This window comes from Chaetodon trifascialis, chromosome 22 (assembly GCF_039877785.1).
Source record: "Chaetodon trifascialis isolate fChaTrf1 chromosome 22, fChaTrf1.hap1, whole genome shotgun sequence".
Lineage (NCBI taxonomy): Eukaryota > Metazoa > Chordata > Actinopteri > Chaetodontiformes > Chaetodontidae > Chaetodon > Chaetodon trifascialis.
In genome coordinates, this window is record NC_092077.1 from 2,808,222 (window position 1) to 2,827,628 (window position 19,407).

Genomic DNA, 19,407 nt, shown 5'->3' on the forward strand with positions numbered 1-19,407 from the left:
ATGGATGTTCTGTTAAGTGCAAGACAGACATATGAACAAGACAGAAAAATTCTATACAAAATACAATGTATAATATGCAATTATCACAGACAGAAAGGATGGATTTCAGTGTTTTAAGACTATTAACAGGAACAAGGCATGCTAACAGTCAGTTTCACATATAAAATCAGACCAAATCTTAGGAAATTTCTGTTTTTGCAAATCAAATGAGTCAATTTCTTACCAGTTGTGAGGTTTCACCGTTGCCTATACTGATGATGTCTGGCAGTTTGTTACTGGGGCTGTGAAGACAAAAAATAATAACTGTATTCATCCACCAATAGACTGTTCCAATCACATCTAACAGCATCAGTGCCGATATATCATTACTGTAAATTGTTACATAAAAGGCAGATGTGAAGTCTCAAAAGATTCTGTGAGCATGGCCAGCACAAACAAAGACCAGTTGCTAATAGAGGTTAAAAGAACAACAACAACATTGAGGTGGGGTAAAATTACCTGTAGCCTAAAACAACCATTTTTCACATGGTAAATTCAGCAAAAAGTACAATTCAACAACACTAATTCCATCAATTCAAACACAGAGTCAAGTCAGACTAACCACTGTGCTGCTCTCACATTCTCTTTTTACAGAAAAATATGATGTGACTCTGATGTTGTTGCACTGATGAAAATAGTGCTGTGGAAACATACACTATACTGACAATACAACAGGTAAACCTGGAAGACTTGAGTTAGCATTAACTAGGAAGTAAGTGAAAACAGGAATAAAAGCCTGTCTCTAATAAGCCCATTCCAAATAAAGGCCTAGTTCTCACTGCAATTGGGATAAATATAAAGAACTGATCATATATAATTTAAATCCAATGTGTTCCTTATAATCTGTTTGGCTGATAGCCAATTTTAGTGAGGGCCAATAAGTCCATTTGAGTGCTACAAATGGCTTCAAAACCAAAACAGCCTCTGTATCAAGAGAAAAGAAAACAACTTGTGCAGAGTTGTAAATTTTTCAAACCATTTTAGATTACCTAGTGAGGTCACAGTTTGAAGAGAAAGGGGAGAGGGCCGGTACAGGGCCAAGGCTGAGGTCAGGTTCAGGCCCCTCAGGGGTCAAGTGTTCAGAATCAGAGCCATCTAATGGCGGACTCTTTCTGTGGTCTAATGACAGACCGTTGGTTGTCCTCCCTGACGGCTGTAATGACAGCCAGCCATCTTTACTGGAGCTGTTAGACCTGTGACAGCACACAGACAGAGAAGAGGGATCACACGAAGTCAAAACTCAACTGAATGGATTCCAGCTGAGCATACATGTCTTCATTTACAATTTAAGTTACACTGATGCATACAATCCTTGTAGTTTATTGTAGCTCAGCATTTATCTGTATTTATTTTTGAATATTAAAAAGTATTAAATCAGATTAATAATCATATTATCATCTTATCTCATCACATAACATGCTGCATGTTACCAAGTACAAAGAGGGGATAAAGAAGAGTATGTCAAATGACTAAGACACAGTGATTAAAACACAGAGACAGACACAGTGGTGTCACAATACCTCTGCAGAGAGCTGGCTTTGCCCTTTGGTTTTTCCCCTGACACAGCTGTGGTCTGCAGGAAGGTCGGGTTCATTTTGTAGAGGTCTTGTAGGAGTTTCTGCTCATACTCTTGATGTTTTCCTGCCTGGAAGCGAAAGAACAGATTAGAGAGAGATATGTTTTCATATAAACATAACATAAAACACCAAGTGCCAACAGTTGGTTTGTTATGGTAACACTACAATGGTATACTGTGAGGAATGAAAAAGGGAACTTAAGGCAACTTAAAGAAATATACAATACAGTAAATGGTCACTTGGCTTGAGCCCGTGGCAGTTTTTGCTAAGCGTTCATTCACTTTATTTACAAGCATATGGTATACTACTACATTCTGTAGCTAGACATGTCATATATTACAGAATTGCTGAAATGAGTTGGGCTACCTAAAAATGCAGTCGGTTGACATAGTTTATTGCAACTTGAAATGTTTAGGTCGTGGCAGAGTGTCAATGTTCCAGGTATATGAGAACAATATTCATGGGTTTGCATTATTTATTATTTATTTTTATTATTTATTAATTATTGCATCCTTACCATCATATGCATTGCTTTGGCATTGAAGAAAATGTCTGACTTTGTTGACTGTGAGACAAGTTCTGAAGTTATGAGGAGTGTCCAATTACTATGATGTTCTTTTATGAACTATCATCCAAAACAGACATTTGAGATAACTGCTGATCACAGCAGTATGTATACAATATAAACTAGTGTTTCCCAACCTTTTTGAGCCCGGGCACATATTTTACATTCAAAAAATCAAGACACACGACCACACAATAATGTCACAAAAAGTATATTTAGTGAAATATAATGAAAATCTATTCTCAATTTACTTACTCAATGTGAAACCTGGGCCTGTTTAGTTGAACACAAAGCTGATATTCAAGAATTCAGAGAATTCAAGAAAGACACACAGGAAGATTTCACCTGATTGGCGCTCAAGCCAGCTGTCCGCAACCTTTTTTGCGCCACGGACTGGTTTCACGTAAAGCAATAATTTGCCAGGCTGGCATAGAAACGAATAAAAACAAATGATCAAAAATACAACTCAATATTACTCTGAATGTAGGTGTAATTAGTGAGAGCCCTGCGCTTGTTTCTCTTTAATGAGAAGGCTTCATTGCCTCATTCGCGAGCCTGTCGCCACATATTACGCAGAACTGGCTTGGTGTGTGAGAATCACCTGAAGCGATAAACCCGTATTTTAAGTAGGACTGCTGATATTGTCTCTTTAATGCAGCTTTCTTTTTCTTGGAAGTTGTAGGCTCTTCTTCTTCTGTCTCATCATTTGGCCTTTTCCCCTTTCTGAAGAAGTTCTCCAAAGACGTTTGTTTTTTACTTATTTTTGCTTGCTTGTGGGCTTACTTTTTTACTACCGTATCACGTGGCCGAGACGAGCGTTTGACATGTGTATAGAGGCACGAGCGGATGCACCTGATTTTCAAAATAAAACTTCTTTCAGAGCCCTGCGATCGGCTGGTGACCGGTCCAGGGTGTACCCCGCCTCTCGCCCATTGACAGCCGAGATAGGCTCCGGCCCCCCCGCGACCCCGAAAAGGATAAGCGGCATAGAAAATGGATGGATGGATGAACTTCTTTCAGACTCTGATGATCAATAAAATATTTTTTGTTCAGTCTCTTTTTGCTGCCCGGCACCAAATGTCCTTTGGAATGGTACCGGTCCGTGTCCCAGTGGTTGGAGACGCTGCTCTAAGCCTTAGAGCACCGATCAGGTGAAACTGGAAAATCTTCCACGACACACCTGATGATTTCTCACAGCACACTTATGTGCCACGGCACAGTGGTTGGGAAACACTGATATAAACTACTTCCCTGCCTTAACTTACCTGCATCTCCTCTTTTGTAAAACTGGCAGCTTCATCTCCCAGCTCATGCAGATACATGCAGTCTGGTTTGGGGCACTGCATGCTCTTTAAAAAGTAACTGCAGTATTTTGTGGTTCCTAAGGAAGCCTGCAAAACACAATTTTTCAACAATAACTCAATATTCAACTGGTGAACCTTCGATAAATTCAGATGCTCTCTCCTTTATCTAAATCAGGGGTGGGGAATGTTGGAAGGCCACTCTCAAGTATCATGACAGCTTGAAACATGTTAAACTGGATGAGCTGCAAGGACAGTCAACACTGTTGGGTTTGGGTGCCCAACAGTCAGCTTTAACAAGACCACATTCTGACAGAGACAATGTTACGCACACAAGTTTTGTGGTGAACGAGCTTAGGGCTGGGCGATATGGCTGAAAACTCTATCACGATATAAGTGTTTTATATTGGTCGATATCGATAATTATTGATATTTTTATGACCTATTTAAAATAAGGACAAGGAGAAAAATACATTCAATTTAAACATTTTTACTTTAAATTTAACCTTCCTCTGATAATAATCCCCTCAGCTATCAAGGCAGAAAGGAAAGGAAATGTCAACACAACCATGGAAAACACTCAAATAATAAATGTAAAAAAAAAGTGTAAAAATGTAAACAGAGAGAAACCTGAGAACTTTTTTTCTGCAGGTTTAGTGCAGGAAGTTCACAAGCTGATTCACCTTCTGCTGAATAAAATGTTTTCAGATATGTGCAGTGTTTTGGAAACATAGCAGAAACTGAGGTAGACTTGACATCTGTAACACACAAACAAACAGACAAACATGATAGACAGCACAGTAACACTGACTGAACTATAAAACCAGCCTAGACATATGGACAACTTTAGTCACTCGTCTTACTCTAAACATACATGAACTATTCAATTATATTTTTATTGCAAGTGTGTTTAAAAAAAATAATAATTTTTTTTTTTTAAAAAGCACGTGTAAGAGATGTTTATAACCTGGCTTCTCCACAGCTGCCTCCGTTATGTCTTCGTGCCTTTTAGATGAATACGTCTGCATGGTGGTCTGCTGCTTGTGCGGTGGTGCTGCGGTTGTAGATGTTGTTGGACGTGTCTATCACGAGACATATAGCTATCGTTTTATCGCCCAGCCCTAAGCAAGCTAATAGCTATGAATCTGAAACTTCATTCAGAAGGAGAATTTGTGAGGGAGTGCCTTGTTGCTGCTGCAGAGCTGTTAGCACTGGGGAAAGTGTCACTTTGTCTGGGATAATTCAAAGAGATGCAGGGAAACCTGACATGGAAGCTCAGCGACAGCAAGCGTCTGTGTGATTTGGCCTTCATGGTGAACATTACCAAGTACCTCTCAGAGCTGAACTCAAGCTCCAGCCAGCTTCTCAGCTCTCTGCTTTCACATGTGAAATCATCTGAAGTGAAATTAAAGCTGTGGCAAGTGTAAATGGAAAGGGGGAACACTGCATTTTCCTACTCTGACAGAACAAAAAGCTGCAATGACATCTGAATGTGTGTGAAATCTCCTTCAGGCATTTGGTGAGAAACAGGACAAGAAAAGTAAACAAAAGAAAATGAACATATTTTCTAGACTGTTCATTACCTTAAGTGTTCTGCCATCTACAACTACATTGTTGACACACTGGATAGCTCTGAGAGCGTCTTCAGACCGAATATATGTGACATAGGCACTGGCACTGGGCCCCTGGAAAAAACCACAGACAACAGAGACAAAGCCCACATTAAATACTGATTTCATCAATGTGGCTGCCTCACAGAGGTCCTCTTTCGACACTATGGCGATCTATGGCCTGTTGTTTGCTGTGGAGGGCCTCACCTGTGAACCAGCATATGACGTGCTGTTGTTGATCACCACTTTGTGAATCTTCCCAAACTTCCCAAAATATTCTGGCCTCTTTAGTACCTGGTACACACAGAAGATACTTTTTAATCATTTATCTTAATCCATCATCATCTCATATATGTGTGTGTGTGTGTGTGTGTGTGTGTGCGTGTGCGTGTGCGTGTATGTATGTATGTATGTATGTATGTATGTATGTATGTATATATGTATATATGTGTGTGTATGTGTGTGTATGTATAGATACACACACACACACACACACACACATATATGTACATACACACAAAAATATGTACATATCTACTGTAAAAGTAAAAAATGTGAACACAATATTTATTTATTTTCTAGCAAGTCTACAAAATTTGAGAAACCAGAGTTTTTTATTATTACTGCTGTTTCATCTGCAAGGAGGATCTTAACTGTTAGGGTGCACACCACAGAAGTGCAACTTCCGTGGTTCAGTTCTAGCTGGGCAATGTTTCCTGTCTCTACACACAGCTCTCAAATAAAGGCTAAATAACCTAAAAATAGAATAGAATAGAATAGAATAGAATAGAATAGAATAGAATAGAATAGAATGCCTTTATTGTCATTATACCCTGTATAATGAAATTCAGAGCAGCTCCTTCAGTGCAAAAGGTGCAATAAATACAATAAATACACAATAATATTAAAAGTAAGAGAAGCAAAATAAAAAGAAGCAAGTTATGTACACAGTACAATATAATGCACAGCATAGCATATTGTATTCTCCAATAGGGAGTATTGCACATTTGTGATAGAGGTAGACCAGGGGATTGATGTCAGTGCATATGTGAGTTCAGAGTGGTGATGGCTTTGGGAAAGAAACTGTTCTTGAGTCTGTTTGTTTTGGACCCGATGCACCTGTAACGTCTTCCTGAGGGCAGCAGGTCAAAGAGGGTGGAGCCAGGGTGGGAACTGTCCTTGATGATATTATTTGCTCTGGTGAGACAGCGGGACGAGTAGATGTCCATCAGGGAGGGGAGAGGGCAGCCGATGATTTTCTGGGCTGTTTTAACGACCCTCTGAAGCCTATTTCTGTCAGCCACCGTGCAGTTGCCATACCACACTGTGATGCAGTAAGTCAGTAGGCTCTCAACAGACGAGCGGTAGAAAGTCAGCAGCAGGGAGCGGTTCAGGTTGAATTTCTTGAGAACTCTCAGGAGGTGAAGCCGCTGCTGCGCCTTCTTAATGATTGCAGTGGTGTTTTCAGACCAAGAGATGTCAGAGGTGATGAGGACGCCGAGGAACCGGAAGGTGTGGACCCTCTCCACACGCTCGCCGTTGATGTATAGTGGGGCTGGGTCGGTGTTGAGCCTCCTAAAACTGACAATGATCTCCTTGGTTTTTTTGGTGTTCAGAGCCAGGTTGTTTCCTGAACACCAGGCTGCCAACCTCAGGACCTCCTCCCTGTAGGCTGTCTCGTCACCCCCCTTGATGAGCCCGACCACTGTGGTGTCGTCAGCAAACTTGACGATCAGGTTGTTGTTGTCGGCCGGGCTGCAATCGTGGATGTAGAGACAGTACAGGAGGGGACTCAGCACGCAGCCCTGTGGGGAGCCGGTGCTCAGTGTCCGTGTGGAGGAAAGGTGGGGGCCGAGTCTCACTGTCTGGGGCCGGTCTGTAAGGAAGTCTCTTATCCAGGCGCATGTGAGAGGGGGGAGGCCGAGCGTGGTGAGTTTGGTGATGAGAATGTCCGGAATTATTGTATTGAAGGCTGAACTGTAATCCACAAAGAGCATACGGACGTAGCTCTGCTGCTGCTCCAGGTGTGACAGCACTGAGCGGAGGGCTACAGCAATGGCGCCTTCGGTGGATCTGTTTGCCCGATATGCAAACTGGTATGGGTCGAAGTGTGAGGGTAGATAGTCCCTGATGTACTGGAGGACCAATCTCTCGAAGCACTTCATGATTACTTGGGTGAGTGCCACAGGGCGGTAGTCATTCAGGCTGGTGGTGGGGGCCTTCTTTGGTACCGGGATGATTGTGGCGGATTTCAGACATGGTGGGATGACTGCCTGGGCCAGGGAGAGATTGAAGATCCTGGTGAAGATGGGGGTGAGCTGAGGGGCACACGTCTTGAGCACCTTACCCGGAACTCCATCTGGGCCAGCAGCCTTCTTGGGGTTCACTTCCAGGAGCACCCGTCTGACCTCATGCTCCCTGACAGTGAGTGTGGGGGTGCAGGGACTGGAAGGGGGGGAGGGCAGGGCGGAGGCTGATGAGTGTTGCTGTGATGTTTCAAAGCGGGCAAAGAAGCAGTTTAGCTCCTCTGCCAGCGCCACATTCTGGTCCCCTGATGTTGTAGTAGGACAGCCTCTAAAGTTAGTGATGTCACTGATGCCCTGCCACACCGCCCGTGTGTTGTTGCTGGACAGGTGGGACTCTATCCTCCTCCTATGGTCCGTCTTGGCTTTTTTAACGCCTCCACAGTCACATTTCCGATACAGAACTTGATATAGTCCAGTACCGTTCCAGTGAATGTTTCCAACTCCTGGTGTTCGAACAGGTCCCAGTCAGTCTCTGTGAAGCAGTCCTGCAGCCTGTAGAGTGCGTTGTCAGGCCAGGTTGTGATGGTCTTTGTGATGGGCCTGGCACTGCGTCTGAGATGGAAGGAGATGAGCTGCTTTTCTTCAGGAACACAATCAAAAGAAGCATTACATGAAGAGCAATGTGATAGGTATGAACGACATGAGAGGGAAAGTTGATCAGCTCAACAACCTGGACAGTGGCTGTCAGATTATTCGGTCAGGTTTGAGACCACTGGACTAAGATCAACTGGAAGATGGAAGTATGAAACCTAAAACTTTTTCTGTGAAGGGGAGAAAAACGGGGGACAATCAGTTCCATTCTCTTTTACTGGTTACTTTTTTTTAGTATTCCTTTAAATGTATTTTATTTTATTTTATTTTTATTTTTTCTATTCTCTTCTAATTTCTTCCTTTCTTTGCCTCATTCTTTGAAATGTACGATTTTAATGTATTTTTATGCTTCTGTAAAGCATTTTGAATTGCCTGGTGTATGAATTGTGCTGTACAAATAAATTTGCCTTGCCTTGCCATTGGAACTGTGCAAACGAAAGACACTTTTCTGTACATTATTCCTCCGAAAATGACTCATCTATTGAACATAAACAGTTTTAGTCCAGAGGAAGTGTTTGTGTTGATGTTAATACTCTAAACTGGACGGTAGGTCTCTGGATTAAAATTCTGCTCAGTCTTGGCAGTATGCATAGAGAGAGTGAGTGTGTGTGTGTGTGTGTGTGTGTGTGTGTGTGTGTGTGTGTGTGTGTGTGTGTGTGTGTGTGTGTGTGTGTGTGTGTGTGTTCACAGTAATACGGAGAAGATTCCTGCTGGAACCTACTCAGTTCCTGCAATGAAATTTTTGGTTTAGACGGGGTTATTTGGTGACATTCAGGGTGGAAGTGCAGCTATACTCTGATGATACTGATACAGTGATTCCCTGATTGCAAAAACACTGGCAGAGCTAATGTAGAAACGTGGTGGGTGCCTGCTCAGGCTTGTGTGAGCTGACCTTTCAGAGTAGACAGGGCTTATCAGGCAGGGGAGCTTAAAGAGACAGGAGCTAAAACGGAATGTTTCAGACAGAGGGTGAATAGTGGTGCTGCAACAATGTACAGTATGAGAAAAACAATGTTCTTTGAAGATTAAAACATGTAAACCTATTCTTGTAGACTCTCCCTAAATAGTATGAACAGTATGAACTTGAGTGTGGGAGGTGTTGGCAGACTGAACTGCTGCAGCAGAATTACATCCCATTTATTTAATGCTTATTCTAGTAGCTGTGACTACAGTTTTTGTAAAAATCAAGAGTCAACATCAAACTGGTACAATACTTCTTTTATCGTGTGTGTGTGTGTGTGTGTGTGTGTGTGTGTGTGTGTGTGCGTGTGTGTGTGTGCGTGTGTGTGTGTGTGTGTGTCTCACCTCAGGGTCAGCCAGTCTTTGAGACAGCCCCACTACAAACACAAGGTTTCTCTGGACCACTCGGACGCTGGCCAGATGTTTTCTGTTCTCTGTGATTTTCTGCTTCTTTTCGTTCTGCTTCTGCTTCTTCTCATTCTTTATCCTCTGTAGCTCCTCCTGTGACAGTGGCTTGTACACTGCTGGGTCTTCTGGGTACGGCTGCAGAACACACACATTATTCAAGGAAAACATCCCCAATCAGACGCTCTGCCACTGTTAAGTATCGCTCAATCTGCGCTTTTCAGTTCTCCCAGGAGTTCATAACAACTGTGTGAGTCATCTTTTTGATGAGTGTCGACTGAAGGCCGAATGAGAAGTTTCATTTTACGATTAGCGTGATTTTAGACTTCTGAAGTCTGCTGTTGATCCTATCCAAGATGTGCCAGAGGCTACATTCAGGCTGCAGGTGATAATACTGTATTCATTCAAGTTTATTTCTGAGATCCGGGAACATCTGTGACATCACCACAACAAAGTCTGACAGGTCAATAAACACAAGTAGACAGACGATCAGACAGTTTGGAAACAAGTGTGCAATTTATCCCATTATCTAATCTATCCCATGAGAAAAATATCACCAGTGCTACAAAAAATGAACAAAGTGATGGAAAAAAGACCTGAGTTGTATAGAACAGGAATCTCCTTCAAGCAAAAAGCAGCTTAATACTAGATAACAAGTCAAAGGAGGCATACAATACAACAGTACATGATGAATGCACTGTTATGACAAATAAAAAAGGTTAAATATTAATCAGTTATGATTTAATTCAGTTATTAATTAAGAAATAAAGCATGTTATCGAGAAAAACAAATAAAACAGGTTTAGTGTTTGTCTGTTTGCTATCACTGTAAACAGAAGTCTACTGGAATGTGTATGGTGTATGGACATTTCTATGGGTTCTGGTAACTTAAGATGGCCAGTTGTCATTTTTATTGACATGACATATTATAGATTAAATGATGAATTTTCAATCAGGGTTAATCAATCAAAAAATAACAATTAAACCAGCATGCAGTTAAACATGATTGCTGGAACAACTGAATGAGCGGTAAATCTACAGTGAGCATTATGGCTTTCTGCTGGACTAGTGTCAGCTATTTCAAGGAAATGTCCAACTGTGGGCTTCCAAGAAGATGGAGGTCTACCTTTCTGCAGGCGGGACAGAGGCCGTTTTCATCTGTCCTGATTCGATGCCAGCAGAAGCGGCAGATCTGGTACCCACAGGTGCAGGGGAAGAAGTTGACGTCATCGATCTCCAGTGGTTCCATACACAGCGGGCACTCCATCGGGCCATCCTTCCCCTCGGGGTTCCGGGACATCCTACGATTTCACACTATTGAATTGCCAGCTTTCACAGGACAGGGACAGGAGGAGCTGCAGATACTGCAAAAGAGAAAAACTGGAGCTTAGCTACATCCTAGCGACAAATCAATCAGATGCATGACGATGTTTCTTTGACACAGTAAATGTTTGACAGCTGAATAGCTATGAGTATTTTGCATTTATAATGATATTTCTATACTTTTCATTAGGGCTGATGCAACATGTGGTTCCTGAAAAGCAGCAAACGTTTTATCTCGGTAAATGGGCCAGACTTTTCTGACATCCCATATCAAGAGGCTCTGGAAATGTTCTCCAGAAGCCCAGAAAGATACACTGCAGTGACAAAAGCTGCACACTTAATGGATAATTGTCATGAAAAGAAATGTTCCAATGTTTAGTTCAACGTACAGTTCAAATAATTGTTCAGTTGTTCTATTGACTGCTGTCATTAAAAGAAACACATAAACACAAACGCTTAATGCAGATCAAGGATCAATGCAGGCAAAACTGTGACAAAAAATGAATCTACATGACTGTAGATATAGTGTATTGAATGCCTGAGTTACCGGCGTATCAGCTAAATAAACGTGGCTTAATATGGTGAGATATAGAGTGAGTATTTTTGTTATCAAATATGCAATTTAGGGCCCATCACATGTCATCTAAAGTGGTTAAAAAGGTTAAATAATGAGTTGTAAGGGTACCGAAAGTGCTGTCTCCAGCTGACGATGTGTGGATTCAGTGTGAGTCACAACCATGAGAGTTAGTGAAGCTGTCATTATGTAGCTGTGTCACAGACAGCTGGAGAGAAGATGTTAAACTTTGTTTAGTTCAGCCTAAGTGGCCAATTAAACTGTTCTAAAAACCTCTGCAGGCAGACGCTGCTGGTTAATTGGTAAGAAATTGGGTCATTTCACAACACATGATTTACTTTGATGCATGGGTGGGCATTCAGCTAATGGACAGACAACGAACAAAGCTGCAACCAAAATATCTGACATTTCCTGCTCGTTGTAAGAAGCATTTTGTCTTTCTTTATGTGTTAGCAGGATTTTCAATTGGAGTTCAGAAAGGCTTTCTGCAAGTTTCTCAAACTGATGTAACACTATTTACAGGAATAGCACTATCTGTGGTCCACCACGTAGGATTTAGGGGATTTGTCAGCAGAAATGGATATAATATTCAAAATCATGTTTTCAGTGTATAATCACCTGAAAATTCAAATTGTTGTGTTTTCTTCACCTTGGAATGAGCCCTTCATATCTACAGAGAGCAGCAGGTCCAGAGCCAACTTTTGCCCAGGCAGTCTGTTCAGGTATTAACATGCACAATGGGACCTTTTCTGTGACAACATCTAAATGTGATGTCTGTTGTGTCAAACATTGTGTTTGATTGATTTTGTTTTTTCTAAATATGAACCCACATGAAATAAAGTGTTGTTGAACTGATGGACTGCTGTCGTACCAGCTGTAAGCCGTCCATTAACAACAAACCAATACAAACAACCAGGACACGCATAAATCTGAGTTTTTTTCCCCAAGGGCCTTTCAAATCCTGTGTGGCACAGGAGAATAACTCATCACAACTACTCAATCTATCTGCAGTGGTTAAAAGCTGCGGACTTTGCAACTATACAATGTTGGCTCAAATGCATTTTGTTAGGGTTAGACTTCAGTGGTCTACAAAAATCCGAAGTAGTAAACACACACATCTCAAGATTGTCTGCCAGGATCACACAAAAGAAAACTAAAGAGATGAAAAAGGGACAAGACCCAACAAATGAGCACAACTTGTGAATAGGAAGTTTTGGTTTCTCCTATACTATACTATACTCCTATACTTTCAAAACAGAATCCCGTGCTTGGTTAGCGCAAGCAACTGCCACCATGGCCAAAAGCTAATTAATTCGATGATCAACTCAATCAGGCTTTTTATTATTCAAGTTATCTGAGATAATGAGTGGTATTCCCAAATGCAAGCTTCTTAACGCCCCTTCAAAAACCTGTGGATGATGGTGCAGATGCTACGTCTTTGTTTGATGGATAGCCAGCTCCCAACACTCAGACAAAACAGGCAACCTAACAACTGGAAAAGTGACAGACCAGCTAATTGTTAAGGCAGCGGGCAACTGAAGCCTAACTTTGTGATTTATGGGTGTCAACTAGACTTGTCCATAAAACCTACAACAACAAACATCTTCAACTTTACCAAGAGGAAAACATGTCAGTGCTCTCTGTACCTCTGCTGTCTAACTGATGAAGCACCCAGAATTTCCATGTGGGTCTGCCCAGGCAGCAGGGCAGGGAGTAAGTGGACAGCAGCTAAAAATACCCTGCCTGTCCTTAGTGTGGTGGGGCGGAGTCAGCCGAGTCTTCTCTCTTTTAAGGGGAAGTCCAGATGGGCAGCAGCGATGCTCCTACAGCCTCCCCTTTCCTCCCTGTTGGACATGTATGGTCATCAGTGATCCCTCCAGCAGCTCAGCACAGGGAGCAGTTCTACAATTCATGTAGCTGCTGCTACATGAAATGAGTCTGAATAGCACACTGCATGAAATTAGTAACAGCATTTTAGTAAGGCCAGCGTTTCCGCAGGTGCCAGGCTCATATATCCACAACCACAAGATCCTCATTTCTCATTTCACGAGATAATATTCACTTCAACATCTACTGCTACACCTCTTAGTAGTCTGACAAAGAAGCCTCATCTGCTCAGCCAACCCCTGACACCTTTGCTTTATGTCCATCCATTCTCTCACAGTGGAGTCGCTGTCAAGTTGCAAAGTGGTTTTTGTTCTTCCAATCCATCTAAGAGCAGAGACTGCAACTTTCCTCTTAAGTCCCCACTGATTTGTGCTGTTTGTGCAATGCTCTGCATTATGTGTTTCGTCTTCACGTCAATACGTGCCTAAGACATTCACTCCTTCAATAAAGAAAAATCCTCAGCATACGAAGACACATGACGTGGAGGTGGTGACAAGAAATGTGTATTGATGACCGATGACAGTTGTGCCGTGTTCTTTTTTGGTTGAGTTTTATGGTGGTTGGCATCCATAAGTGCTGACATAACGTAGCCTGAAGCCTCCAGTCTTAAGCCGACATGAGCAGTGAGCTACAGAGCTCAGGTCAAGCTTGTTTCTTTCTACCTCGCAGATTTTTTTTTTATTTTCAAACTTGCAGTCTTCAGATTCAACCAACTCTAGTGACATCACTTGGGGACAAGGGATCAACCAATTATCGGCCTGGCCGATTATATCAGCCGATATTCGGCATTTTTTTCGATAATCGGCATCGCCCGTTTTTTCCACCAATGACCGATAAAACTGATTAAAGTATTTTAAAACGCGCTCCATTGGCTCTGATGCAGCCGTCTCTCCACCTAAAGTCACCACTCTTGGCTGTGTAACAATGTCCCGCCCACAGCCCTCACTGATTGGCTACATGGCACAAGTGAGTAAGTGACAGCCAATCGACACTGAAGCCTCTACATGCAGCGCCACAGACAAGGAGAAGCAGACAACTGCTCCGGTGATCCAGCAGAGATAAGGCGACAGAGTCAGTCGAAGTTGCAATAAAAACCCTCTATGATGAAGTTTTAAAATACCACAACCTTATGATTAATTTCAGTGATAACATGCAAGCCCACAGTTGAAATTTCACCAACCTACTTGTCTAATCACATCAAGCATACGACTTAGCAATTTAAATAGTGTCACGCACCACCCAAAAAAACAAAAAAAAAGACGTAACCAAGTGAACATGACCTGAAGCTCCTTACTTAACAATAATAAAAAAAAAAGACATACCAGCAGGTAGACTATAGCAAGTACAAGGGAGGAAAACCTGCTGAATTCCGCTGTTTGGCTCTGGAGATGAAACTGTTCACAACTTCAACAAGGCATAATTTCATGATGACCCACCGCTACGTTATAACTGCCCCAACCGCTTTATAGCTGTGGCCAGACACACAATAATATAGGCCCTTTCGGTTACCGTTACTTTGTTGGAATAATAAATCTCCTAACATGTCTCAGCCCGTGGGGCGGCTCCTGGTTTATCAATAAACAACACCGGAGGTGATTATAGCTGATAAGTTAAACAGTACTGGGCGCTAACGTGTCCTTGTTTGTTTACAGTCGCGTCTCCCTTAGCGCTCGCGCTCTCACTACACTACGGTGCAGAAACGTAACTACTTGTGTTAAATGATCGTCTTTTTGCCTGTCCCTCGTAAAGTCCAGGGATATGAGTCAGGCAGAGAGCACACGTCGAGGAGATTATTCTCAGTGTGTTTTATTTTCAATCAATACATTTACCGTCACATCTACAACTCACGTGTAATGAAGCGCTTTTCCAAGCTCGAAGATATGAAAACTGTGGTGCTGGCATGTCTCCTGCTACTGAATTGGGAGTACTAACTCAGACCCAAATTTCAGAACAGTTCAGTTCAGTTTATATTGTTGATGTTTCAAAAATTCAGGGAAGGCTATTTTATTTATTTATTTATTTATTTATTTCACCCGAATGATCCTAGAGGCTATGTTGTCCGAGGCCTAATGCCCCTGGTAGGGTCTCCCAAGGCAAACAGGTTCTAGGTGACGGGTCAGACTAAGAGGGGTTCAAAAGCCCCTTATGACAGAAAAAAAATCAAGGAAGCGTACGTCGCCCAGCTTGGCGTCATTGGGGCCCCACCCTGGAGCCAGGCCTGGGGTTGGGGCTCACAGGTGAGCGCCTGGTGGCCGGGTCTTTGCCCACGGGACCCAGCTGGCCACAGCCCGAAGGAGCGACGTGGGCCCGCCTGCCCGTAGGCCCACCACCCGCAGGAAGGATCAGAAGGGGCCGGTGCTATGTGATATTGGTGGCAGTTGTGGACGGGGGCCCCGACAACCCAAACCCTGGACAACCACTCTGGCTCTGGGGACATGGAATGTCACCTCGCTGGGGGGGGGGGAGCCTGAGCTAGTGTGGGAGGTTGAGCGGTACCGGCTAGAGATAGTCGACTCACTTCTACGCACCGTCTGGGCTCTGGAAACAAACTCCTTGAGAGAGGCTGGACTCTCTTCTAGGGCTGCAACAACTAATCGATAAAATCGATAATAATCGATTATTAAATTCGTTGGCAACGAATGTGATTATCAATTCGTTGGGTAGTGATTAACTTGGCCCGCAGAGCCGTTTATTTTGCTGATCAGATCAGCCTGGTCGCAGCCTGTCACTGGCTTAAAAAAAAAAATCCTGTCACTGCTGGCTGTGTCGCTGTCGCGGAGCCTAAAGAAAACACACAAACATGGCGGAGGAGGAGAAAACGGCAAGACCGAAGTCATCAAAAGTGTGGGAGCACTTCACTTTAACAAAAACGAAAAAAAGTGTTAACTGCAAATTATGCAAAATGAGCCTGGCTTGGCATGGAAGCACAACCGTAATGCCGGAGCATTTAAAAAGGAAGCATGTTGGTGCTATGGATGACGCCGCCGGGGAAGGCAGCTCGGCTGGGTAAGTTAGCTCACGTTACTACAAAATCTTCATCTTGATTTTCATTAAACAAGAGATTAGATTCATGTGCGTAGCGGTGAGGAAACGTTCATATCACAGCAGGTAGTTCGTTTCATTTATCTAGGTGTAATAGCCGCTGTTTGCTCGGCATCCATCTCGACAAGATTACCCGGCTAACGTAACGCATTACAAGGCTAACGTTAGCGGCTAAGCTATGCTTGTCAAGCTGGATGGCAAGCAAACAGTGCGGTGTATTACCGTTAGATAAACGAAACGATCTACTTGCTGTGAAACGAACGTTTAGCTGGCCCACTAAGTTTTCAGTCTGTTCTCATTTAATTCTGTATTTAGTCTTGACTCCTGTAGGAATTAGATAACTTACTAATCCTGGGAATCAGTCTACAGTATGAATTGTAAAACTCTTTATGGGCCTTTGTCACTGAGGGGAGAAAGAGGATCAAAGGACATTCAGTGGGGGACACTGGATAGAGGGGGAAGGTAAAGGTACAATTCACTGTACCTGAGGAGTTTATGGTATAGTATAAACCCTAAAGAAACGGATGAGTGAACTCCCCCAAATGGTCGTTGTCTTTGAAGGAAGGTTTATGATTACCAGGTGTGTGTGTGATAACCATCTGTCCTTTTGTTGAAAAGTATAAAAGCCAAGACATTGTGGAGATCTGCAGAGAACACTCTGCATGAGTCTTCCCTCCATGCTGCATGTATTAAAGAGACCTGATTCATCACACCGAGTCTATAATTCTTCAGAGAATTAGCAACTCTCAACAAGCAACAAGGAGAATTTCCCTTACACTCCTGTCACTTATTTATTGTGTGCGTGTGTGTGTGTGTGTGCGCGCGCGCGTGTTGTCAAAAGTCTAGTCTGTACTTGCCCTTATGGCCTGTGCATAAGCAATAATAATTAACTAAAACAACAAGGCATGTATTAAATTTTATGTAAATTAATCGTGCTTTTATGCAAACTCAGTCTTTCTAATTTCAGGCAAAAACAACTCACGATGAGTGGCTTCGTGGTGGGGAATAATGCGGCATGCACACCATGGCAAGCAGCTATTATGACAGATAGCATCCTCAACATGCTTGTGACTGACATGAGGCCACTATCAATGGTGGAAGATGATGGCTTCAAAGCAATGATCCACGCCCTGCAGCCTGGTTACACTCTTCCCTCAAGGACCCATTTTACAAAGCTGATGGAGAGGAAACATCAAGAGACTGTCCAGGAGAGCTAGAGCAAGAGAGCTAGTCTTAGCCAGGAGCATGTGGACATGCTAACATTTTTGCATTGCAATGCAAAGTTTTTGTAGGAGTAGAAATAGGAGTGAGTGAGTGAGTGAGTGAGTGAGTGAGTGAGTGAGTGAGTGAGTGAGTGAGTGAGTGAGTGAGTGAGAACAATCCACCTTTAAGGTTCATGGCCTGTTGTTTGAGCCATTTGATATAGAAAAATCCTGTTCATTTTTTTTACTTTATTTTTTATTTTATAATTTATTATTGTTTACACAGCTCAGGTCCATTCAAGCAACGTAAAATACCTATTTTTTGTGCACTTTAATTTAAAAAAAAAAAAAGCCTACCAGTATATCTTTGCACTTTTTGTACAGCATACATTTGTATGTATTTTGTTTTAGTCCATGGCCTACTGGTATATCTTTGCACACGTTGTACACCATACATTTGTATGTTTTTTGTTTTAGTCCATGGCTATTTCACAAAGTAATAAATGATGCCAGCACTGTGCTGGATCAAACCGAGAACCAACTTGTCTCCTCGTTCTCCTCTTCCCTATAATGTAAATAAAATTAGTGCATTTTTTAAAAATCCGATTAATCGATTAATCGAAGAAATAATCGACAGATTAATCGATTATCAAAATAATCGTTAGTTGCAACCCTACTCTCTTCTACTCTGGAGTTGCCTGCAGTGAAAGGCGACGAGCTGGTGTGGGCCTGCTTATAGCCCCCCAGCTCAGCCGCCATGTGTTGGAGTTCTCCCCTCTGAGCAAGAGGGTCGTTTCCCTGCGCCTTCGGGTCGGGGATAGGTCTCTCACTGTTGTTTCGGCCTATGGGCCGAACAGCAGTTTTAACAAATGCTGCTGAAAGGCCCCTGCACTTTTTGTTTTAAAAATAATTAAACTTGAAGGCATTTCAGTTAAGATTTTGTGTTTTTGTGTTATTTTACAAAAAGTTTGTCTTTTTTTTTCAGTGTACACAAAAACAAATAAACAAACAAACAAACAAACAAACAGTATACTGTATTCATTCTAATCCCAGGTGTGTTTCTCTAAATTTTGACACCAAAATTTTCATTTTTGCTGAAAACGAATATCGGTTCTAAATATCGGCTATCGGTTTCACTTGATTATTAATAATCGGTATCGGCCCTGAAAAATCCATATTGGTCGATCTCTATTGAGGACATTGACCAGACGTCACACAGCTGAAGATACTGCAGACTTCATATAAGATTTAGCTGCATTGTTCACACACCAGGCAACATACAGATAGACAACACAGACAATAATCATGTCTGCATTCAGAAATCCCAACTACCAAATCCCAGACGCAAGGCAGTCTGTTCACGGCTGCTATGGCAAAACTCTTGCTAAAGCAAGCTCATCTCCACATTTAAGTATTGTATCTCCACCCAAATGGAGGTAATGGAGGGGTGATCAGTGCCAGTTGCTATAGTGAGTGCTAGCCATTGGGTCGCTATGTGTTTCAATGTTGAAAGCCTGGTTGTGGTAAAGCAGATGGTTCTGGTGGCAATTTGTGTGATGCCAGTAAGTTGCTTTCACTTGGAGATGTTTAGATGGTAAAGAAGCAGGGGGGACAGTAAAGGCTATAAATAGGTTCATTATCATTTAAAAGAAACATTTAATTGATTCAAAATCTTTTTAGGCTTTTACTTTATGAAATCTTTTTCGGTTCATGTTTCTGAACTCCTGCTCCAGTCTGTCTGTATATTTGAGTTTGGCCTGAATAATCTAATTTTTAATCTGTTTTAAGGACAGCCCATATTAAGCCTCCTTCCACATCAGTGTTTGATGCGGGAGCTCTGGACATTGTTTTTGTTTTAAAACACTTTTAGTTATAGAATGAAAATGTAGACGTAGCAAGAGTCTCAAGTTTGTGTGGTGAGGGTTCATGTTTGTGTGTGTGAGAGGCAAATGGATGACGCATTGCAATCCCGATTCTAAAAAAAGTTGGGACCACAAAAACACTTCACACATTTACACAGTATGAT

General features: G+C 42.3%; 1 protein-coding gene across 2 annotated transcripts in view; it reads right to left on the reverse strand.

Moving 5' to 3' along the window:
* The window catches only part of cnot4b (CCR4-NOT transcription complex, subunit 4b), a 58,753-nt gene that overhangs the window by 24,003 nt on the left and 15,343 nt on the right, over window positions 1–19,407 (reverse strand). For both annotated transcript variants that reach the window (XM_070992158.1, XM_070992159.1), the window contains exons 2-9: window positions 10,480–10,717; window positions 9,295–9,492; window positions 5,300–5,386; window positions 5,066–5,167; window positions 3,447–3,572; window positions 1,560–1,684; window positions 1,029–1,232; window positions 224–281 (exon numbers count right to left, since the gene is read on the reverse strand). In XM_070992158.1, the coding sequence (XP_070848259.1) occupies window positions 224–281; window positions 1,029–1,232; window positions 1,560–1,684; window positions 3,447–3,572; window positions 5,066–5,167; window positions 5,300–5,386; window positions 9,295–9,492; window positions 10,480–10,653 (1,074 nt within the window). In that variant the 5' untranslated portion in view covers window positions 10,654–10,717. The remainder of the gene's footprint in view (window positions 1–223; window positions 282–1,028; window positions 1,233–1,559; window positions 1,685–3,446; window positions 3,573–5,065; window positions 5,168–5,299; window positions 5,387–9,294; window positions 9,493–10,479; window positions 10,718–19,407) is intronic.